The 25271-nt window shown below is 36.0% G+C and overlaps 1 protein-coding gene across 1 annotated transcript; it reads right to left on the bottom strand.

The window, feature by feature from the left end:
* Positions 1–1918: 1918 nt before the first annotated feature.
* On the bottom strand, positions 1919–22388 carry LOC145691526 (phospholipase A2-like). Its single transcript, XM_081766936.1, has 5 exons — positions 22244–22388; positions 16523–16781; positions 11888–12047; positions 10149–10304; positions 1919–2268 (listed from the first exon to the last, which is right to left on the bottom strand). The coding sequence occupies exons 2-5, from the start codon at positions 16761–16763 to the stop codon at positions 2184–2186; spliced, it is 642 nt and encodes a 213-aa protein (XP_081623062.1). The 5' UTR covers positions 16764–16781; positions 22244–22388; the 3' UTR covers positions 1919–2183.
* Between the last annotated feature and the right edge of the window lie 2883 nt (positions 22389–25271).

The following is a 25271-nucleotide window of genomic DNA, read 5'->3' as shown; positions in this document are numbered from 1 at the left end:
GCAAACTAGAAGCAACGGATTTTAATGTTTTTAAATTTGTTTTGAGTAAGCACTTTATCCAGAACAGATTCCAAACCGAACGTGTAATGCTTCATCAAACCAGATGAATTCCTGCGAAATTTACCCAGAATAGATCAACATTTGGTTTACCTTTCTATTACACTTTGAGTAGTCGACTCTTGATTATGTAAAATATAACATCAAAATGAAATTGATATACCGGTATATGAAATAAATTTCTCTCTCTTTCTGTGTATTTACAGAGTGAGAGAAAGACAGAGGTCTAAATGTACACACACACACACACACACACACACACACACACACACACACACACACACACACACACACATATATATATATATATATATATATATATATATATATATATATATATATATATATATATATATATATATATATATATATATATATATATATATACAGGGTGTTTCAGATAAAACGTCCAGTGCTTATAAATCCGAAATGGCTGAGAATAAAAAGATGAAACAAAAACTGAGATAGAAACGATGATAAGGCATATCAAGTGGTGTTGTTGTGGTGACCCTCAGGAAACTCCGTGAAGGGGGCCCAGGTGTCAACTTCAAACTGATAAAGGACTTTTTGCGGCCATTTTGAAAACGGTGCCCCAAATCGAAAATTGTTTCCTACAAAAGTTGTTTCGTTTTTCAAGTACTATTGAATGAGGTATGATTCAATACGTGTTCCCATTTGAAAATTTGAAGTTGGCCCCTGGGCCCCCTTGAAGGAGGGCCCTGTGGGTCACCACAACAACACCATGTGATGCGGCCTATGACATTTTCCTATCTCAGTTTTTGTTTCATCTTTTTATTCTCAGCCATTTCGGATTTATAAGCACTGCACGTTTTATCTGATATAGGACCCACTTTTTGCGGCCATTTAAAAACGGTGGCCCAAATCGAAAATTGTTTCCTACAAAAGTTGTTTCGTTTTTCAAGTACTATTGAATGAGGTATGATTCAATACATGTTCCTATTTGAAAATTTGAAGTTGGACCCTGGGCCCCCTTGAAGGAGGGCCCTGGGGTCACCCCAACAACACCATGTGATGCGGCCTATGACATTTTCCTATCTCAGTTTTTGTTTCAACTTTTTATTCTCAGCCATTTCGGATTTATAAGCACTGGACGTTTTATCTGATATAGGACCCACTTTTTGCGGCCATTTAAAAACGGTGGCCCAAATCGAAAATTGTTTCCTACAAAAGTTGTTTCGTTTTTCAAGTACTATTGAATGAGGTATGATTCAATACATGTTCCTATTTGAAAATTTGAAGTTGGACCCTGGGCCCCCTTGAAGGAGAGCCCTGGGGGTCACCACAACAACACCATGTGATGCGGCCTATGACATTTTTCTATCTCAGTTTTTGTTTCATCTTTTTATTCTCAGCCGTTTCGGATTTATAAGCACTGGACGTTTTATCTGAAACACCCTGTATATATACAACACCGACAACGTTTGCGACGTGATTTCTGACACCAAGATAAGACGAGAAGTATATACCAACCTGGGTACACAAATGCTTCCTTTCGGAGTTATAGGTTGCCGAAAACATAAAAAAAAGGGACCTTAAAGCTCCGTCGTCGGTTCAAGACTTCACTTAGGAACTAGTATGTGCCCTATCCAAATATCTATGTTTCAGAATCCTGTGGTACTTTCGCAACAATTTTTGTAGAGACTGTTTGGCTACGCGCATATAATTTGAAGTACTCACGAGCTACGTTTATAAAAATTGTTGCAGAAGTATCGCAGAATAAACGTTTCTTGTGGAAAGGCTTCCTTATAACGGTTGTCACCCAATTAATAATGGGGTGACCTTTTTCATATTTCATCACTCTGAGGATGAGGATTATTTTTAATAAAATAAAACATAGATGAAAGTCGTAGAAATATATTTAGTACGAGTCATATGAACAATCAACAAAAAAGCGTTTTAAAAATAAAGAAACGAAAATACAAACATTTTTTTGTTTATGAAGTAAAATGTCTTACATTCATCAACTTTGAATCGCTTAAATATGCAAATGAAATTACAACCGCTTTTTTATTTGGTATGCGGGTATACCTTTGATTACTCAAAGCTTGATTGTCAGTTGGTTAATTTGTACAGAGAGCTGATGAGGAAATGTCATGACATCTACTTTAAAACGCTGGATTGTCAAACCACTGCCATCGCTTCGACTTCCTTCTGTCCATGTCGTACTTAGTACATCTTGTTCGGAGAAACCTAGACAAAGAAAACATTTAGATGAAAGACATTCATAGTTTCACTCATACCAAATACAGGGTGTTCTTAAAATCTAGAAAGAAACTTTTGCAAAAGTAGTGAAGTCAGTCCGTTTTAACTACGAGTTGAGGGGAATCCGGTTAAAAATTAAATTTTATCCCTAAAGAAGAAATCTTAGTAGAATAATAAGTTTTGTATATAATTTTCTGAAGCTGTATTAAGCTTTCTTTCCTTAGTTTATAGCGTTAAAATTTAACATTTTCCCGATGAGAATTCCACCCAGAACCGCCACTTCGATAGACAAATCTCTGGCGATAAGATAAGTACGAATAGTCATGGAACAGGTACGCTACCAATGAATATCTCGTACGTGCTGCGCTGAGAGGAAGCTTATCTCTGACGTACAGAGACTCAGGGCAATTTGCGTTTCACAGTTGTACAGCGAGACAACACCAAGATTACTCCTATTCTTATTACGAACCGAGCAGTTACGGTTGGCTTTCAATTCATTCATCTTCAAATGCAGTACGTAACATTGAGGGGGGGGGGGGGTCTGAAGTGGAAAGAGACGGAGATTGAGGAAAAGTAAGTGGTTTGAGGTTGAGATTGAGTTACGTTCGCAAACAGTATCATGCACAATTGAAGGGCTCAATTCCAAAAGAGCCAAAAGTCAAAAAAGTAAGTTTTTCAGGAGACGAATATTTTGTGTGTGTTTCCATCATTCAATTTCCGTAAAAGAAAAGTAATCTACATAAAACAAACTTGTAATTGCGTACTTTTCGTAAAATAACTGTGAAATAATCATCTATAGCAAGAGTTTTATAACTGTTTTTAGGCATGATCAGAAAATAACTTCAGAGAATATCGCTGACTAAGGACATTTTAGAAAACAACGTTGTTTTCTTTTGCCTACAATTAATTTGACTTATGGAATTTTGACATGAAACCCTGTTTAATATAAGGAGATGCTGAAATAGAACTTAATAGAAACAATATTTCAAAATTGACAAAAATTGACTTAGGCTCTTTTGGAATCCACCCCTTCAACTGTTAATAGGAGGAAATCGATAAATATGAAGGGGCGGTACTAGGTTTTCGTTTCTGAACCAGAACTGCTTTCTTGAGAAACGATTTCGACCTACGAACTGAAACCTATCGATTTTGGTTCTGGAACTGAAACCTATTTCTTGTAGAAAACATTTATTGGGTTCATTACCGGAACTAATTAATTTTAAAATGGAAGCGAAATTACAGGGAAAAGAGAATATGCTCAACGTTTGGTTGCTGTAAGTGATTCCCACGAGTTATCAACTCACAGTCGCTCAACTTCGTTTTACAGTTTTTAATGAAATTCAGTAAAGGACAGGAGCGCCTGGTTTTCAAAATCAGTGGATGGTGCTTTAATTTACAGTCCATAGCCGAGAAATCTGGTATTATGGAATGCCATCCAGACTTACTGGGGATCCTCTACAGAGAATTTTGAAAATTGATCCCTCTGAAATCTCAGTTTTAGGTATTTTGAAAGAAAATCGATTTGTTTTGTTTTTAGTGTTTTTCTTTTCATATTCAAAGTAGAAAATCTGTATTCTTGAACGAGAATAGAGCGGCGTAACCAGGGAGGCTCTAGGATTGTAACCCTGGATCTTACTTTTCGTCACTCAATTTTGAATGAACGCCTACCATTTGTGACAATGTTTAGCTAAAAATAGTACGAAAATTGCATGTTGAATGAGTTACTTACTAAGGAATGATCGTCTCGTCAGGAAATAGTTACAGCGGAAACCATTTTGTAACTTTTTTTATGTTCAGCGCCAGTATTCGGAATTCTACATGTTCCCTTCCTTGGTAAAGTATTTGATTAATCTTTATAAAATCTTCCTGTGTCTGCTCTATAAAAAATCAGGCCCTTATAATTTAACAAATACGACAAAATATTAGATTATTTCTTTAGCTCTTTTATTTTCTGCTTTCTTGTCTTTCTTCTTTTTTCGTTGAGTGGGTGCTCAGCATACGCACAAAATTTCTGGGCTGAGGTGAAGCACCGGAGCACCCCTAGAATAAGGGTGCTTGGCTAAAAATGTTCCAAAAACACGATAATAAAATTGTTTGGAAAGTTGAATGTAATTTTAGTTTTCGGTTTCGTGAACAGAACTGATATGTCAAAATATATTTCGGTTTTCTTCTTGTAGAATGACGAAGTAAAATGTTTATTTAGGTTCTGGGACCCGAACTCAATACATTTTCGGTTCCGATACTATTTAAAAGCCTGGTACGAACAGTTGATTGGATGATGATGCTTTCTGAACGTTGAACGGGATCTGTTGAATGCGAACCACGCGATATAATGTAGCGACATAGGATATTGTGAAGTTTGAAGCGTTTGCTATGACAATCGAAGGTGAATCATCTGTGCAAGAGGAGAATGGCTTTTCTCGATCCTCACAGGTTGAAAAGATTTTTTTTTTCAAACAAGTAAGGTTCGTTTTACGTTGTCAAGTTACGGCAGACTTTCAAACTATGCGAGTACGTTAGTGAAACCGGAAATAATAGATGGACACTTAATCCATATGCAAAACAATTTTGCCGCCCAGGAATTAATGTGAAACCGAAAGTTGTACTGGTTTCAGTTTCAGTACAAGAATAACAGCTCAACTATGCTGAATCCGTATCCAAAAACTGTGTTGCCCTTTTCCTTCCACGGAAATCAATATTTGAGCCCCAAATAGTACTAGATTTCTTCCATTTCTGGTTGTAATAGAGAAATGAGATCGAAGATGGAAAGTATTCTTGCGGAAAACTGTTTCTCGCTACTTTTAGTTCTTTCTTTCACTACGACGATTGGTATTAAAACCGCAAATTACAAATTTGCACCACTTCCGGTTTGAATCAGGGAGACAAGATGAAATTTAGTTTTGGGACGGTGAATGCATATAAAAGAGTCATTTGTCGTTATTTCTTATCATTTTTGCTCCATGGAGTGAATATTGAAGCCGGAATTGTGATGTATTTCTACCTTTCCTTATTTTAGTTGAGGGACAAAGTTAGAAAGTGAAACAGTTCTTGAGATGACCGATTCCAAAACAACCTGCTTTCCTTATTGGTTACCGTTTTGGTTCTATGGAGATCAACGTTAAAACAGGAAACCGTTTCGATTTGAACAGAAGTTTGAGAGAGGACATGGGAGGTATTTTTGACACGTCTGAAAAAGAGCTTCTCGCTACCTATTACAACTTCTGCTGTGATACCTGTCACTACACAGACAAACTGATCTATCCATTGTATAACCCTTGCCATTGCTATGCATAGCAGTGTTTGGAAGTGTAAAATATTGGAACATTTCAGAAGCTGTGTCGACAATGGTAACGCACATATGAAGCATTATGATGTTGTCTGTTCGTGAGATTTTCCTCGGCTACAAACTTCATAACCACTTTGTTGATTCATTCAGAAACAGTCTAACATTTATTAATTAATCTGAAAATTTAGAAAAATAAACACACTGCTGAACAAGACTGCACTTATTTAATATAAAAACACATTTACACTTGACGTTTCGATCTTCTAGCCAAGATCCTCATCAGACTCATGAGTGCAGACTGATTTTATTTGCAAGACGTATGACTATGATTGTGTGTCAGTCTGCAAATTTAGTGACTTCTTTCCTGAAATAACTTACTGGCTGCCTTCTTCTTCGACTGCAGTTAAAGCATACTTTACCCTCTTAAAATGTTAGTCTACAGTGTATCATATAATGCCTTCTTCTCAAAAACATTAGATAGATCATGAATATGCATGAAATAGTAATATTTTATAAATTACGAATCATCACGATAATTAAAGAGACTTGCAGACAACTATCGGCTATTACTCTAGTGCATAACGAAAAAAATATCCGAATATGAGCCATGTATCAATCGATTAATCTGATTCAGCTGAACAAAGTGATATGAATGAGAGTAAATTCTGATGCGGAGTTTTTCAGAGATGAATAAAAAACTATTTTTTGTAAACTACACTGACAAAAAATGTAGGTGGCGTACTTAAAAATATAGGTTACATGCGTAATTCCTGTAGTTTTTGGACTTAACGTACAGCAGACGTATAACTGAAAACGCATGTTTTATTATACTTTCTGTGTAAGTGTTCCATCTATACGTACTTTCCGTATGACACAATGTAGGCGGTCAGGATCTCACATACAAATGGACGTATATAACATATAGTTGACGAAGGCAACATAAGTATATGCATGTGATATACGGAAAACTGTTAGATGCCAGACATTCTGCAACGGCATGATGTAACATCTAAGGGCAGTGCCTATGTAGCATACGGATAATGTATGCTCCGTACTGATTTCTGTAGTAAGCAAGAGGATTCCGTATATTTGTACAATATACCGCTGTCCAGAGAACGGATTTTTCTCTGAGTTGTAATTGTAAAAGACTTCCTCCTACATTTTCAGAAGAAAAAAATGATAAAACTAGATAGTTTTTATAAGAAAAAGAGTACAGATGAAATATGAGATCAAATTTTCATGCTACATCAATCATTTGCCTGTTTAACAAGTATAATTTTATTAAGAAAGTCTATAAACATATGTTAAGTTTGGAAGTTTTGGAGAATGTGGATCGGGTGGGCCCCCTTGTAGGTGCGTCCCAGCGCCTATTAGGATGAAACTGACATAAAAGCATAGCCTCCATTTTGGCTCTAACAAGATGACAGTATCCATTGTACTTAATGCGATATATCTGAAAATTATGGTTCACTGTCCTTAAAATTAATAGTTATTTAAATAAGATTAAGTCGAAGATAAACGAAATGCCATGCGTGAGGATTGACAACAACCAACTGCTCTGACGTTAAAAAGTGTCTATTAGTAGCCAATAATAGTTTAATTCGTGATTTTTACACCTCCAAACTATGTTATGCATAAGTTTCTAAAGTGTTATAATACGGCTAAAAACGTTAGTCTCCCTGTGGACAGGTATCACACTGAGGAAAAAATATCTGGCGTACATAAAAACGTAGATTACATGTGTTAATCCTGTAGGTTTTGGACTTAACGTACAGCAAACGTATAACTGAAAAGGTACATTTTATATATACTTTCCGTATAAGTGTTCTGAATAAACATATTATCCGCACGAACGAAAGAATTGTATATAGGTGGTCAGGATCTCACATACAGACGGACGTATGCAACGTATAGCTGACGTACGTAACATACGTATATGTATGTAATATATGGAAGACTGTTCGATATAATACATCTTGCAACGGCATCATGCAACATCTAAGCAGGAAAAGTATGTACCATATGGATAAGGTATGTTCCGTACTGATTTCCGTAGTAAATATAAGGATTCCATATATTTGCAAAGAATACCGCAACGGATTTTTCTGTGCAGAACGAAAACGGTAAGTGATGTCCAGAAGTTTTTTTTTCAATCGATTTAGCGTCCGAAGAATGTTTTATCTCCTCCGGTAACCTTCTAGTCAAACCGTAAATGTGAGAAATCATCTATTCTTACAAGAAAACCTTACGTTTGGGTGAATCGAGTTGCTGACTGAGACACATATGAGAAAGTAGTACTAAATGTGGTCATTATTTCAGTGAAGTTGTAGGTGCGAAGCTCCAGGGGTTTAGGAGATACAACTACCAGAACATCACATGGAAGTACAGAATAGTCTTTATACAGTTGGAGGTAAAAGCTCTGTAAGACCTCTTGTAGCGACAAAAGGTGAATAACAATTATATGGGTACATATTAGGACTAGGGGGAAGTCATATAGTAAGGGTATACCTGACGGCGGCCATCTTGAAATCCGCCATTTTGAATTAAGGTTAAATTTTTATCAATTGTTGTTATATTGTCATATTGTTGTTATATTGATACTATCAAATTATTGTTAGTATCAATGATGATCCTCAACACAGTAAAAGTAGGAAAAGAACGACAAACTGTTCTTTTGCAACGTACACAGCCTTTCAAGACAACATACCATCGCAGTCAACAATACTCGATCAAAACCGGAAATGTTGAAATTTACTGTTACTTTCGGATTTGATGTTGATATTTATAAATCAACAATAATATATATCGAAAAAAAGTGTATTCTTAAATGAGTATTATCTGCAAAGCGAATTTTCACAGTGGACATTTTCTAAATAAGGGGAAATGTCAACATTATAGAAATACTGCTGTTTTTACTCCTTATGTTAGAAGTAGAATTTTCAAGAACGTTGAAATACGTATTTTCTTATTTTTAACCTTAGGAACACCAAGGTATTTTTGGGTTACATGAAAGATAAAACACCAACGCGAGGTGGGGGGGCCCTCTGAGACTCACAACTTAAAGGTCATTATTTCTTACGGAAAATAATTTAACTTGTCTGATATGAACTTGCAATGTCTAAAACATCATATATTTTTATTCTCTATTATTACTAGGTTTCTAAGAACAGTGTTGCCAACTATATGAGTGTAATTGTTTAAGTTACAACTTTCTTATGTCAGTAAGTATGACTACTTATTTTATTTGTTTCTATATAAAAAAAACTATCATACAGATGAATAACAACTTAGTACAGTATAGTATGTGTACAAAGGTGGCTTCTAATCGCATTTAGATGACGATACGGAAGAGTGGGGTGGAATGGGGAAGACTGGGGTATGTTTCAGTTTTGCAATGAATTCACGATTATCCTTTCATACGTTCCATCCTGGTTATTCTTAGAATTGTGAAATTCTTTTAAATTTTGTTTCCGCGAGAAAGTATACAGTGTAAGGGACTTTCATTGGGCACTATAGGGGATGTTACCAGAGCAGCAGTGTTGACAACCGAAGTTACAATTTCTCTATTAGCATAACGTCAGGTTTTAGCACCTGTGGAATGCACATGCAGAACGTGAGCAAACAAGCCAGCACTTGTCTGTCAGTGTTGCAACTGACTCCACTACAGAGTCACGAATATTACAAGGTATTCACTGCAACATACGTACCACTGCTTCCATTTGTTCTATTTGCATTACCGAATAAAATGTGCAAATCAAGGAATAAACTAATAGAAAATAAGAATATTTTAGTACCAAGGAAATAACCAGAAAAATATAAATACTAAATATTTATAATGTGTAGTTGACAACACTGCATCATAATAGTTTCGATGCAAAGTGTTCCTGCATGTTGTAGTACCAAAATTGTTTCAAAGAAAAATAAAATAAATAGCCAAAACACTGTAATCTAACATTTAGTGTATCCGGTAAATATCCCCTTAATACTACCAAGGAGGTGGTCTCTGAGGCCCACAACGTTTTGTTTATTTATAAATAGTAAAAACAAAACACTAGAAACGAAGCAGGTATGTTTTATGACGAATGGGGTCGAGCCTGACAATATCCCTTTTTTCAGATGTTTTATCGAATTAGAAATGTTACAAAATGTAAATAATAATAATAATAATAATAATAATAATAATAATAATAATAATAATAATAATAATAATAATAATAATAATAATAATGATGATGATAATAATAATAATTTGTGAGCCTCAGAAGTCTCCCCACTTGTTGCTCCTAGAGTTAATGAAGAGTTTATATGCAAAATTTCATCTAAGTTCAAGTATTTGCGACTATGCTTAACAAACGAAGAATCATTCTTTTCCCCGCTTAGGATAAAATTTTCCAACAATCTTTCCTTATCAATTGAATTTCTGACGAAAGAAGTATTCTCTCCAAATTTTGCTTTTCCACCTACGGAGTATGGCCTAGGCGAGATGAGTGAGTCATTTCTACTCTTATATAATAGTATATATTAGCGTATTCTTTATTACAATGCCTTATGCGCAATATAATTAACATACAAATCCTCTTACCATTTCTCTGTCTTTGCGCATTGCCTTATGGGATGATCGAAGTCAAAACAAACGGATTTCATTAAATTGAAATAAATTTTGCCCAGTTTCGTAGAAATGGTTGAGCCGTCTTTCTTAAGGCAATCATAGAACTCCTTGTCACAGCGACAACTGCTCCTGAAATAACAAAACACTAATTACGTCACAGTTATGTTTACATCTCTGCAAAGCCGTTATTTATTTCTTCTATTGATTTACTGACTGTTAACAACAATATTGCGATGAAGGCCTATACTTTTCCATTTCACTTATTGTTGTATTGTCCACTAAGACACCTCAGGATCGCAGCGGAAGATGTCCCTGCTATTGTTCAAATTGTTATTTGTTTAGTTTGTGATCCTTGTTTAATCAGTAGTTACCGTCTCATATAGCCTGTGCCCTGAAAAGTAATGTTAAGTGAAATCAACTAGGCAAACAGAATCAAACCCTGTGATCAGAGGTACTGTTAGGGCTGGCTTTGTCTTTTGCCATAGAAATCAGGTACATCTTCACATTCTTATTGAGGATTAAATTATTGGGCGAGAGATACTTCAATCTTGCAATAAGCAAAGTAGGGAATAGTTTATATTTAGTGTATTACTTACAGGAGCGTCATTTCAGATTTTGCTTGCGGGGGGGGGGCAAAACCCCTTGATATAAGTAAAATTTCGCGTATTTCACTGATTTACTACTATTTTATTGATAAAATCTATGGAAATCACAAACTCAGGGGGCCAATTGCCCCTCCCTGCCCCCCCTAAATGACTCCCCCGATTACTTATGATGATGTTGAAGATGATTATATAATTAGCGAAACCGTGGATATCAGGTTTTAAAAGATAATTGGGATCAACGTTTTGTATATTGGCCCTAAGCCTACTGCAAGTATACAATCGCTTAAAGATATTAGTACCATAGTATTATCGTAATATCGATTAATATAGAGCAATCTGGATATGTAAGTTTTTTTTGGGGGGGATACAGTAGAACCACGAGCATCCAAGCTAATGTGGATATGACTGAGCTCGGATAACTGATGTCAACCTGAAACATTATGAAATCTCATCTCGAGAGGCAAAAAATCCCATTTTAATTATACTAATTATACTAATTAAAAGTATGCTGTAATATTAAAAATTAAATTTCTCTGTGATAGTCACTTTTTACAATATCTAAATGAATAAGCCGTAAATTTCGATCTTCACGAAAAATCCCATATATGCTGCTTTTTATCCCTTTCCAAGAAAATAAGGTTAAAAATTCCCATGATATGGGAAATTTCCTACAGGTTGGCATCACTGGCTCGGATGGTAAAATACTTTCTGCAAAGAAAAGGGAGGGGGGAAGTGCGATACAAGCCTGAGATAAGGAGTAAAGGCACGAGATATACAATAACTGGAGGTAAACTTACATTAACTGTTGTACATCACGTTCAATCGTTGAGGCTCGGATAATCGGGTATCTACTGTAGTCGTTTATGTTATTAACTGGCTGTTCAGTATAATTATCGAAATTCAGCATCTATCAATCCTTGCAAATACAATTTAGTATTTGCTCTTCAACTTTTTTAAAAAAAAATCAAACTACAGTATTGACTGGGAGAAAGGAAAATTATATGCAGAGAAAGGCTAGCTGACAAGGTAGATATATTCTCAATTAGTTTCCCAGAATGACACGTTAATAATCTCTTGGATTGGAAGAACCAATTGTTGGTCACCTACCTGGTGAAAGCGTAAGTGTTGTTTAATCCAAATCTTTGTTCCCCAGAAGGGATGTTATCAGGGCAGGAGTCGTGGTCTCTGCAGCATTTGTCCGTTCCTTCCAGAACTCCAAGATCAGAATATGTTTTCGCTTTGTCTCCAGCGCCACACCACTTCGTCCCTGGAAAATACATGTATTACCTCCATTTGAGGAAGGAAAAAATACTTATCAACAGTAAATACGTTTAAATGTCTTATACTTGTTACATTCCGGGTATGACTTAAGAAATTACTATTTTAATTCTTTCAAATATACATATATTCTGGTATCTTTCGGATGTTAAAAGTAACAGCATTAAATTCGCAAATTTGATCAAATGCTATGTTTTTACGTATGGAAGCCGAGTTAAAGATCTCTTACAAAATAACTGCGTTACTCTGCGCATCGAATCATCCTTGTAGACCTGCTGTACGATGACTAATTAAAAACAATGTTGCCAGAACACATCTGTTTATTGGTTGTTGATTATCGAACAATTGTCGATTTCCACTTGGAACTAATTGGAACTTGGGACTCTTACCTGTTTGGATAGTAAATGTTTCGGATTATGTGAACTTGTTGCCGTAATTAAGACACATACACTGCGTGTTCTAGATTATTTGCAAATTACTTTCGAGAACTAAAGACCTTTAAAGTAAATATATTTGAAAGGAGCAAAAACAGTCATTAAGAAGATAAACCTTTTAAAACGTTAGAAAGTAATACAGAAATATCAAAATACAAGTGAGTTTTGCGTTTGTAAAAGTAACCTCTGTATAATTGATTAGAAACTATAAGATGTTTACTTGTTTGAATATTCTAAAATTATATTTTGCACAGAATTATTAGAGGCCCTCGATACCCATACTCTGTACTTTATTTAGAAGTTTAAATAGTAATTATAAAATTGTACTATGTACATTGGATTGTAATTGTTCCTTTTCATTAAAAGTGCATGAACATGAACACTCCACGCCATATGTACCGTGTTATGCAAAAATGAACTAAGCGCGAAACTTTGAAAATCCACGTAAATGCGACGATTGGTTCCTGATAAGCATTAGAACGTTTTGCACAATCGAAAAGAGAGGAAAACCAACACCTTTCCAAGAAAAGAAACATAATTTCACTTTTGATTACGGCTACATTAGTGCTGGACATCAACCTTTAAACGTAATTTTCTTAAAAGTATGAAAGTGGCGCTTAGTTCGTTTTTGCAGGACACGGTACATATATGAACTTATTGACGACTTATGTAGGCTATTGAACACACGCAAAAACGTTACGGGTTAATGTTCTTAATTAATTTACGGCTTTTGGTTTCAGATATACGAAATATCGGATTAACGGGTCTCAGATTGTCACCTCCTGTACGCAACTCATCAGCCACAGGGGTAGGGTTGCGCTCGAGACTAGATTTGAGACAGCCTTGTCTCGAAAAGGCGTATTGAAAGTGTTTTCTTGTTTCGAGAAGCATATTTGATCCTATTAAAAGAGTTCTATCTCCTCACGAAAATTCTGAAAAAATTACTTGAGACCCTTATAAAGAAAATCTTCCAAACACTAAATTAAATCATTATTTATTCAAGTATAAAACAAACATAAAACGCCTGCAACTATGGTAATCCCCAACAACCTCAACTATCAATTTCATTTCGTATGCGGTATGAATAATACCACTGACGTTGAGGTAGGCCCGTATCACTACCCCATCACACCGTAGAATAACAAACAAATGGCTTGCTTATAAGTACTAGCGTCAATTATTTGGGTTAAAATTAGAAAATTAGTAATGTGTTCCGTTAGTCAGTCACTTTTTAGTATTACTCAAGCGCTCTCTGATATCGGTCATTTTCGGTTATTTTTATATCGTCGCATGAGAACCAGAGGAACGTAACTCAAAAAAAAAAAAAAAAAAGGCGGTTTTTGGTTCGTTTATGTTTCGACATAATTTTGAAAGCCCCGCTTAGTGTAAATGGAAGCTAACGGCATCTGTTCTCCTTGTCGATGTTTTGTTGTAATATAGCTCAATTACCATCTTATTAAAAACACATCTTTATAAGAAAATAATATTTTTGTCCTCTCGCCTATAAACCTACGAAAATAGAGTTAACGTTCCTCTGGTTCTCATGCGACGATATATCCCAACTCCCCGAAGTTGCCGGGCTATATTTGGATTTAAACGTCATCGAAAATGTCACAGTCCATCTTAGCGACCCTGAAAACTATGAATTAGGCACTAATATCGGCCATTTTCAATCATCTATCCCCTCCCCGAAGTTGCGGGACTGAATTTGGATTTAAACTTCTTCGGAAGTGTCACTAATCATCTCACCGACCCCGAAAACTATAGATTCAACACTAATATCGGTCATTTTAGATCATTTATATATATATATATATATATATATATATATATATATATATATATATATATATATATATCCCCTCTCCTTTCCATAAGTTGCATCGTCAAAGTGAAATGATAAAAACCATCCCAGGCCCGAACCTCATCTATGTTGAAAATTTGGTTGATATTGGGCGGGGGTTCAAGAAAATGAAATGAAATCTTTGAGTTTTACATCCCACGGTTATGCCGGTTAGGCTAAAGGAGACGATGATGATGAGAGATGAGTGAAATGGTGGAATGAAGAAAGTGGGAGGAAACGGGAGAGCCCCGAGAAAACCCACGCACACGGTGTTTGTCCACCACAAGGTTCACTTGGCGGGGGCTGGGATCGAACCCGGGACCCCAAGCACCAGAGGTGAACGCTCTACCATTGAGCCACCGCGGCCCCGCGGGGGTTCAAGAGTTATTAAGTCCCAAACATAGTTCTTTTATTTTTATATAGAAAAAAATAGTACCGGAAAGTGATACCATAATTCATGTAATATTTATCTTACTGTTGTAGGATGTAACTTTGCATTAAAAAGATTTTACGTCTTATCTAATTGATATTTTTAATAAGAAATAGTACGAAAGAAAATATATAACTACAAATAGATACGTTAATTACAAATTTCTGGAGACAAACAAAATGAAATGACTTTTACGAATTACTAACAAAATTATTTACTGGTGCCTTTTTAACCTTTATGTAACAGATTTAATTTTGATTTTTGTGTTTGCGCATTTTGTCCATCTACGACCTATGAAATATGAGTTGGTCTGATTTTAGCCGTAGTTTGAAATTTGCGAAAGGTATTTTCTTCCGTTTTTCTTAAACACTTTTTACAACATTGTCTACTACTGTATTCGTTGAATAATGCTTTATGATACATATTAGTTCCAGCAAAATTTACCAAATATTGAAGCCTATCGCAGAAATTATGAGATGAGTCCTTCCATGAACAATACGGAAACTCGTGACACGTTTGCTCACTAACAACAGCTGAAAAAGGACTAATTCAATGCATGCAAACAGTGGTGCTGTTCAGCCGCTTTGCACCAATTCGATCCCTGATTGGCTGAAAAGGTCAGGTGACTGACTATGTCGCTTTATAGGTAGAAGAAGGGTTTGTATCTCGAGCCCGTGTGAAATAATCAATTCCTCATAAAATTACGAACAAAAAGAATATTGTCCGAGCGACGACACAAACTGTGTATTTTCCTGGAACACTTGGGATTGGCTTCTCAACAGGGTTGTCATAACTATTTAAGATTGTCCAAATTAAAAAAAAATAAAGTATTTTACATTCCTCAACGCCAAAAATGACTGTGGACTGCTTATAGCGGCAGCAATTCCGTCTCGTGGAGAACACGACACACAAACCATAATGTTTTGCCGACGGCTGTTAAATCTGTCACATTCTGAGGCCAAGCAAATTTGTGGTGGACAAGATCGTGTCCATGGGTTTTCTCGAATACTCCCTCTCTTCCCACATTTTCATCCTACTAATTCTTCCATCTTCATTCACTTGCTTTAATCATCCGTCTCTCTTTGCCTAAAAGGCACAATCGTGGCATGTTAAACTGAAACAAAGATAATCGGTAACAACCATATACATCACAAATCATCAAATGTCTCTTTGAGGCTGAGCATTCTCTTCGCGTGGTTCCGGGTTCGTTTCCCTGTTAAAGTATTTGGTTCGGATACCTATGTAAACCTGATTAATATTTCTGATTTCTTTTTAAAAAGAGGTCCCGTCTCATATAGGTACGGTGATTAAACTTCATCAACTAAAATTACATAAAAGTAACTTCATTAGATACTCGCGTTTCATAGCGCTACATAGCATTAGGTATACAGTATAAGTCCAGAGCAACTACAGAAACAAACTAACTCTTATCTAAACTATTTCCTCTAATTAGTATGTGCATAGTTATTTAGCATTAAACCATTAACAGTTGTCCTGACAGTACAGCTCACAGATCACGAGAAGAAGCCTAGCAGAAATAGTATGACGTAGGTATGGACTCGCCCACTTTTCGCACGGGGGTTTCAAATGACGCGACGGAATAGCACACATATAGCTTTACCCGGAGTAGCAGACGACATCTAAGTATAGATCACACCTCCAAAACCGAAAATGGACTTGACCGTGTCGTTGACCTTTCTCCGCTTCCCCTGTTTTAGGGTTCTTCTCGTCATCTGTGAGCTGTACCTTTCTCTTACCTGGATAAACAGCTTTTATTCTATCCTGATAATCTTCCACCGTCTCTATGACTGTGTCCCCAATTGTCTTTGAGATCGTGGAAACAGCTTGTGGGACAATTTTCACTGGATTTGGAACAGGGATATTACTCGTGATATTTTCAATGGAGTCTGGGATGAGACCATCTGGAAGGAAACAGTTCACGTAACTGTTTTGAGTGACAATCACTGTCCATAGGAGAAGCCACACACACTTCGTCATTCTTTTCCAATCTTATCTCTGAAATAAAACAAAAATCAACAATAAGAAATTAAGTGCGAACACGTACTCACTACAGAAGTGTACTAGCTACAAATTTTTAGAAATATGTTATAATTCTTTACTTTCTTAGGACAACCAGTCGGATAAATGGATTCAGTTTGCCGCAACCGGCCCGGGGGCCCGCTGTTGCACATGGCTTATTTAACACTTTTAGGATTTCCACTTTTTGAGGTAAATTTTAGACTTTCACTCAAACAGCTACTGCTTCCTTACTATTTATTGTAGGATCATGGTTCATACGTAATTTTTTTCCCAGGGTAAAGCATACTTTCTAACAGTATAACACGCTTGTCCGTATTATGCACCAGAAACGGGGAAATCGGTAAAAACCGGGAGATTTTTCGAAACAAAAAATTCAAAATTTTTGCGCCTCTCTGACCCGGGCGTGGGTTCACGTAGGGATCTGATTTAAAAAAAAAAAAAAAAAAACAATGCACTGTTATGCACATAATATGTATCCAAAATTTCAATCTTGTATCTTGAAAACTAAGGTCGCAAGAATTTTTTGAAAGTCTGAAGGTGATCCATTTTTTCACACACACACACACACACACACACACACACACACACACACACACACACACACACACACACACACACACACACACACACATATATATATATATATATATATATATATATATATGTGTGTGTGTGTGTGTGTTTATAAACCCTTTAAAAATATACTGCGTCATTACTATTTGATTTAGAGTCATGGTTCAAATGCCATTTTCTTCAGCATAATGAGCCCTTTCCAACGGTACCACTCACATGTCCATATCGTACACCTGAACCGGAAAATTCGGGAAATATCCTGATTCTTTTTGAAAAATTTCGCCAAAACACTTTGCCCCTCAGGCTTGGGCCTGGGTTCATGTAGTGTTCTGATTATTTTTATGTAAAAAAATACGTTGTTATGTTCATAATACGTGTACAAAAGTTCAATCTTGTATCTTGAAAACGAAGGTCAGAAAAAATTGTTGAAAGTCTGAATTTAGGCCCTATATATATATATATATATATATATATATATATATATATATATATATATATATATATATATATATATATATATATAAAATTATTGCATCATTACTGTATGGTCTAGAGTCATGGTTCAACTAGTATAACGAGTTCTTTCTAACGGCACCACTCACATGTTCGTAGCGTACACTTGAACCGGAAAAAGCGTGAAAAACAGGATGTTTTTGAAAATGTCACCAACTCGGGACACTTGTGTCCCTCAGTCCCGGTCCCGGTTTCACGTAAGGATCTCAAAAACTTTTGTGAAATACGCAAAGGACACACAATTTGTATGCAAAGTTTCAATTTGATGTCTTGAAAACTAAAGGATTAAAAAAAAATGAATTTTGCCTTAAGTAAAAAAAAAAAAAAAAACGCCCCCGCGTTCCCACTTGGAGCCGCCAAGTTGAATATCCTTTTCCAAAACGCATCTGGAGTGTTCTTTGGTTCATCCTTGACTTGACCAATAAAAGAAAACCCGGCTTAAATACCTTTTATAGAACCTAAATAAGCAGTCAAAGACGATACTACGCCATGGTATAAAAATATACCATAAATCCTAAAAGGGTTAAAACAAGTACAGATTGGTCCAAAAGTTTCCATACGTACACGTTTCCGTACGTTACTTACATTATGCTAACAAATTACAAGATTGGCTGAAGTTATGATTTCCAGCAGCTTTTTCTGGAAGACTGAATCCCGTAGATTGGCCACTACTATCCTTTGGCTTCTACCTGTTAAAACTCATGCTGGGAGGTTAAGATTATCAGCATGGACCATCTGAAGCAATATCAAGGTTTCTGCATTCGTAGTTCTGGAAATCTTGATTCATTGATTAATCCTTTGTCAGCAATTAGTGGGACCGATGGCTCTATGTTTTTGAAGTGGTATCTGAACGAATGTAGGGTACACGATGCCTCGATAGTAGACCACTCACTTCTGGTGCGATGGTTCCGAGATTCAATTCCAGATTATATGAGTTTGTGCTGAATACCCTGTTCTTTAGTTTTCTTGGTGTTATCCCATCATCTCCCACATTCTCATTTCACATTCATTAATCATATGTCTTCTTTAGCCTAAAGAACATAACCATGTGATGTTAGACTAGAAATTTCATCTCTCTGAGTGACTGTAATGCATTCTATGGTGTTCCTCTAGTAATAGAACCCAGGACCTCATGCAGCAAATGTTAGTGCGCTAGATACTACACTAGCGAGAAAGGCGAACTCAGGATAAAGTTTGCATATATGTATCCTGAATAATGGCAGATGTATTGATCTAGCTTATCCAATGTAGATGGAGATACTTACGTATGTATGGAGAGTTTTGGCCTAGAATAAGTCTTTGAAACATTTTAGTTTAACGTCCTATGATTATGTTCTTTAAGCTAAGGGACACGGATGATTAAGGCAAGTGAATGATGATGGAAGAATTAATGGACGGAGAATGTGGGAGGAAACGGGATAACCCCCGAGAAAACCCATGGAAACGATGCTGTCCACCACCCATCCTAAACGTTAGCACTCATTTGAAACTAAAGCAATACATAAATATTGTTATTAGTAAATCGTCATAAATTGTTCCCTCATAATGAACTCTTTATGTAGAAATATAAAGCTGTATTTAGTTTGCACGCTCATTATTCTGCTATTCAACTATTGTGTTTCTCCAAGGGCCTTAAAACTTTTTAGCCTAAGGGACAGACTGACTTCCTCTGATCTCGTCACTGTGGTAAAGCAGTCTACGGCTTATCCTCGCCTCATGAACAAAACAATTTTTAATTCATTATTGTCCATAGTTACCTTCCCTTCAATGATTCACCAATCATAGAGAATCAAAGATAAAATAATCTCCTGCCTGGGTTCTAGTTTACGAGGAACTATGACCAGCTTTACAACTTCTAGCTAGGTAATGTATGGTCAGCACATCGGATGCCTTTATTTCTAGCTTTGTACGCTGGATTTCGCTAACTGTTAATTCAAGATGATTCTCAATTGCCTTGTAAAGAATTAATCACACGTATCAAAGGTACGCGAATTAACAGAGCCGCAGCTAGAGGGGGCGAGCAGAGCGATTGCCCCGGAAACTGATAGCAAGAGAGCGCAGAAGGAGCAAGAAGAAATGTTGGAAATGAATAAACGACACGTCACCAGGAAAAAGTATTGAAGCCCTATTAAATAAATATTGTCGCTTTGCAAAGAAATAGATTCGGTAAAAATTTTCTTGCTCCCTCTACTCGCAACCCAAGCATTTTAATAAGAGTCACAAGTTTTTACTTATTACTTAAAAAAAAAAGTTATTATATATGATTTCTTAATGAGAATGTGATATAAAGGTGCCGAGTAGTGACATGGTTTAGGCAGAATCGTTTTCAAAATCAGAAATGGTCAAAATATGAAATACGTGAAATCTTTAAGTTTTACGCCCCACGATTATGTCAGCTAGATTAAAAGAGACAGTAATGATGAAATATGAGGATGGTGGAATGAGGAAAATGGGAGGAGACGGGAGAACCTCGAGGAAACCCACGCACACGGATCTGAAATACATGTTCGGCGTTTTGATGCTGATGATCTTGCTTAGTTAATCACGTTTTTCTACGACAATCAGAATAAAGGCATCAAAATGAGAAGGGTAAAGAGACATACGAAGCTTCTGTTTGCGCGGGATTATTAAAAATAAAGTTAAACAAGGGGAATAATAACATTTTCCTACTTGAAGCAGTTGTAGAATAGGAGCTTAAGGGGTCAGAACTTAACCCAACAGTGTTATTATTATTATTATTATTATTATTATTATTATTATTATTATTATTATTATTATTATTATTATTATTATTATTATTATTATTATTATTATTCGATTGACATTATGAAATGCTTCCAATTTGAATGAATTTATTGGGATTATTTCTGCATCAACTACTTGTATCGCCAGGATTATTTTGTGGGTACGTATTTAGTTGTGTGATGTTTTTACACACATCATATATATTTTACCGTAAAAGAATCGAAATTAAATTCTCTTTGTATGGTCACATACAGAATAAAATTACAAAAGTTTACAATTATGACTGGAAATTAAAGCTATCTCACATTACGAACATTTTAAAAGCACATAGTTTCTAATGTTTTGAAATTTCCCTTCTTATCGAAAGTAGGATATGTTGTAAATAGTTGTAAATTTCCATAACTGTGGATTTGTATACAATCAAAATTAGTTTGTGAAGTTTAAGCCAAAATAAGCCTCCTGAAAGGAGCTCTCATTTGTAAAAGAGTACATAATGGTCATTTTTAGCTGTTGCAATGGTCTTTCCAAGTTGCTAGATAATAATTCAGCATAGCATAATAACAAAAGCTGATTCTCTTATATGAAAAAAAAAAAAAAGAAAAAAGAATGGAAGGAAAAGTTTGAATAGGTGATTGTTCGGAGGCACCGGATTCTACTTCGCCCTGGGCGCCAAAATCTCTAGCTACGGTCCTGCGCATTAGCGAAACATTTATATTCCACAAGTTTACAGAATATCAGAAGAGAATTACTTCTACTATAATAAATAAGGTTTAATATAAACGAGTTCGTGTATTACAGCATTAGAGTTAAACGATTGTTTATTTGAATATCGATCTTGAAAATTGATGAGGACATGCGGTCGAAAAAGTGTAAAAGAATTTTCGTGAGTGAGGTTTTCTTCAGTTTTCCTCATTCAAACCATGCAAATACCGGAATGGTATCTAACATATAGTTTCCAGACCGCTTCCTTCCTTCCCGAATCCTTTCTTTCCTCCTTTTCCTCGAATAGTGTACTCGACCAGGGCCGGATTTCCCAATAGGCCCGGTAGGCCCTGGCCTATGGGCGCAAGCTCCCAGGGGGCGCACGGCCGAGAGAAAAAAATTATCTAGAAATAAAAATAAATAACCATAATTTAACATTTTTTTGAATTGATTTTTAAAAATCAGGCTAATAAAGCACTCTGATTTTGAAGTTCATTGGAACAAATAATTGTTAGTAAAGTTCACCAATCTTTTGTTAATACATTAACCGTATTTTGTTAAGCCCAGAACCAAGTAAATTCCTCAAAAAACTTGCAATATTGCATCGTGGAGTGATGTTTAAGCAATTAACATATAGGCCTGATGTAATTTTTTAATAAAGGTTTTTAGGAAAGTAACTTTAACCAGACTAGAAGGCGGAAAAAATTATTGGGCCTAGGGGCGCCAAAATGCTAAATCCGGCCCTGTGCTCGACAAGGGAAGTCATCCCTCATACGTGACGGGCTAACATAGTCATAAATGCCGAAAGCCCAAAAATCTAATTCCTAGTCCTAATTCTTGAAAATTAATGACACACAAACATTCCTAGCTAAGAGTGAACTAGAATAACCAAATTCCTTTCTTACCTGAGCTGCGTATTCAACTCAAATTCTGTCACCAACAACACCTGAATCCAAAATGAAAACTAGAAGAAATGGTCACGCTAAACACTGACTAATACTTGGTTATTTCTAAGCTTCTTCCCGGGCTCCTGGCTGTATTTATCACAAAATCTATTTTTCAAGTTACACCAAGAAACGGGAAATCCCACAGCCAAGGTCGCTCCGTGACTGGAAGGATTCTCAGATAATCTCCATATTTTGTTTTTTTAATTGAACTTCCAGCGGAAGCCATTAGATATTCGTGGTGTGTCATCTCCCGATAACAACAACCATGTTATGAGAACGTTTGGAATAACGAAGTAGCCGGCGAACTTCAATTATGTTTCTCTCATGAAGGTCAGAGCATTACAAACGAAGCTGAACTTGAGGAATGTCAAAGATGATTATTTTATCGCAAAACCACGAATTTTGCTGTTGATGGAGTCACGGCTTCTAGCCTTGTTCACTTGGCCTACTGTGTCCGGTGTTGTCAATGACACGCACGTTTGTTGTGTTTTGCCTAAGGGACCATTTACGCAACTTTTATGTCAAAGATACCCAGTTGACCGAGGTAGTTGTATAGTAATGGCTGGATCTCCCTGAAACTTTAGCCATGGGTTTAATTATTGGTTGGTATCTAATTGTAACGTGTTGTTATTGTTGGGAAGCAAACAAAAACTTCAATCGGCACGGAAGAACCGGGTTTGTTTCACAGCGGAAACTCATACGATTCGCATCACACGTTAAGCTATAGGCAGTGATGCCAACCTGAAGCATTATAAAACCCCATCTAGAGAAGCAGGAATTACAATTTTGCTCTTAAATTTCCCATGTTATACTTATAAAATTAAGAAAAAAGAAATTTGAAACTATTTTCAATATATGAGAAAACTGCCCATAAATTTCAATTTTCTACGTTTATCAAGTATTTTATGAATAACTATTTGTTTTTCTTAATTGAAAGAGACGTTGAAAATTTTGGTGAAAACAAGTACATTTTATCGTCAAATTGACGCTATTACTTTCTGTCATGATATTGTAATGATCGTATGGATACTAGAAGAACTTTCTTCTCCATTTATTTTGTCTAGAACGTTTTCGAGGTTGGTTGTTTCTCACTTTGCATTTTAGTATTTCCGCGTTAATTATATTCGTGGTACTTGCTACATGTATTAAATTTCTTGTATATGCTGCAGTAGATAGTTAAACATAAACTTTCCATATAATGTTAGGCTTATTAGATAGGCCTAACTACACATAAACATTTTCATATATAAGTAAGTTATATAGTCATGCTGCAAACAATTCATTATTAAAATATAGCACTGGGTATGCACTTTAATACCAAATACGATTTTCACTTAAAATGACTTCAATATAAACATATACATAAAATTTAGGCAATATAAACGAATACTTAATACAATCCTGTAAAAGAGATATAAAACGAACATAATATTGCACAGTGAATATAGCTGTTTCTTCTTTTAATCTAAATTTTCATATTGCCGTGAGTCGGTACCTACTAACGCACTTAATACATCTTAATCTCCCAATATATATATCAGTAGATCGAACATGTATCAACACATTTGATTTATTGCCTGTAAAATTATTATTATTTTTTTTTAATAGTAGCTGAATCTGCACTATTTACACAGTGCACAGTTCTAATATCAGCGGGAATCTCCTTCCCAGTTCTCACTATATTTGTGTAAGTCCTTTTACGGACACAAGTAAAGGACAGGAAGACTCTCAAAGGGAGTAAATTGTTATAGACAAACATATAGATGTAGTATTATAATATATAGAATGTTGGGGTGAGTTTGTGGTAAACTTGGATAAGTGATAGTTGATACTAAATGCAAATATTTTTTCTTATAATTCCATATCCAAGTACGCTTCATTCTGGGTCCACAAGTTTTCGCAGTTGCCAGCTTGCAATAGGTTTTGTCATTCAGATTAAAGCAAAGCGCCTGAAATGTCCATCAACCCGCTATACATAGCTCCTTTACTGGTTGCCTTTCATAAGGGTATCAACCTTAACGTCCTAGGGGCAATATTAAACTAATAGGGTCAAAACTAGGGATGGCCAGAACCGGTTCCTGGTGGAACCGGTTTTCGGGTCTGAACGGATCCGGTTCTAGAAGATCCGGTTCCGGAACCGGTTTTTCGGATCCAGGTCTGGAACCGGTTTTTCGGATCCAGGTCTGGAACCGAAACTTTGTGACCATCCCTACGCTAAACCCGAGTTGCTGGCAAGCTGTGAACCGTATAACCGCTGCCAGGTTATAGAAGGATTTTTTGTGGACACTCTGTATATTTCGTCAAGACAGTGATCATTATTTTCAATTTATACTTTATTCTGCAACGCACATAAGTTCTTTTTTGGTGGGAATTGCTTCTTTCCCACACAATTGGACAAAGAAGTCTTTCATCGTTTTTTTCATATATATATTTTCAACCTCCCTGCATCGGGTCTATAAGTTAATGAGAGCGAAATTGCTTAATTCGATGCAGTTCGGCCGCTTCTGTCCACTATCCAGAATGGACAGGAATAACCATAATTTCAGCGAGAGGTTAATAACAAAAGAGTGAAATCAATGATCTTTAAATATCAAATATATTCTCATTAATTAGTTTAAAGTATATTGTGTGATGTTTATGCTATTGGGTATAACATGACACTCCCAGTCGCAGAACCTATAAACCTCTGAGAATCTAACATAGGCAACAACACAGCCGATGACATACCTGTTGAGACTGTTGATGGAACCATGGACGATAAATGAACTGGAACTCGTTGTTTGGTATTCAGTTGTCACCCGACAACTGAAAGTCGGCTGGTGTCGAACCTGCGACCGAGGTATCGTGGAACCTCGTTCAGCTTCTTCTTATGATGATCGCACTTCCAACGCTCTATTCGAACTTCCTCCTTCTGATCCTAAATCCAACAAAGAATAGGTTTTTATTCCATCTTCCAGACGATGGAATGTGTCCCCTCAACTTTTGA

This window comes from Thermobia domestica, chromosome 8, assembly GCF_964235325.1.
Source record: "Thermobia domestica chromosome 8, izTheDome1.hap1.1, whole genome shotgun sequence".
NCBI classification, from domain to species: domain Eukaryota; kingdom Metazoa; phylum Arthropoda; class Insecta; order Zygentoma; family Lepismatidae; genus Thermobia; species Thermobia domestica.
This window is presented reverse-complemented; position numbering and strand designations above follow the sequence as displayed.

Coding starts and splice junctions, on each gene's coding strand:
- LOC145691526 (XM_081766936.1), bottom strand. CDS start 16,763: ATGACGAAGTGTGTGTGGCTTCTCCTATGGACAGTGATTGTCACTCAA. Junction 10,305..11,887: donor AACACTTACGCTTTCACCAG/GTAGGTGACCAA, acceptor TTGTTATTTCAG/GAGCAGTTGTCGCTGTGACA. Junction 2,269..10,148: donor TGCGCAAAGACAGAGAAATG/GTAAGAGGATTT, acceptor TTCTTTGTCTAG/GTTTCTCCGAACAAGATGTA.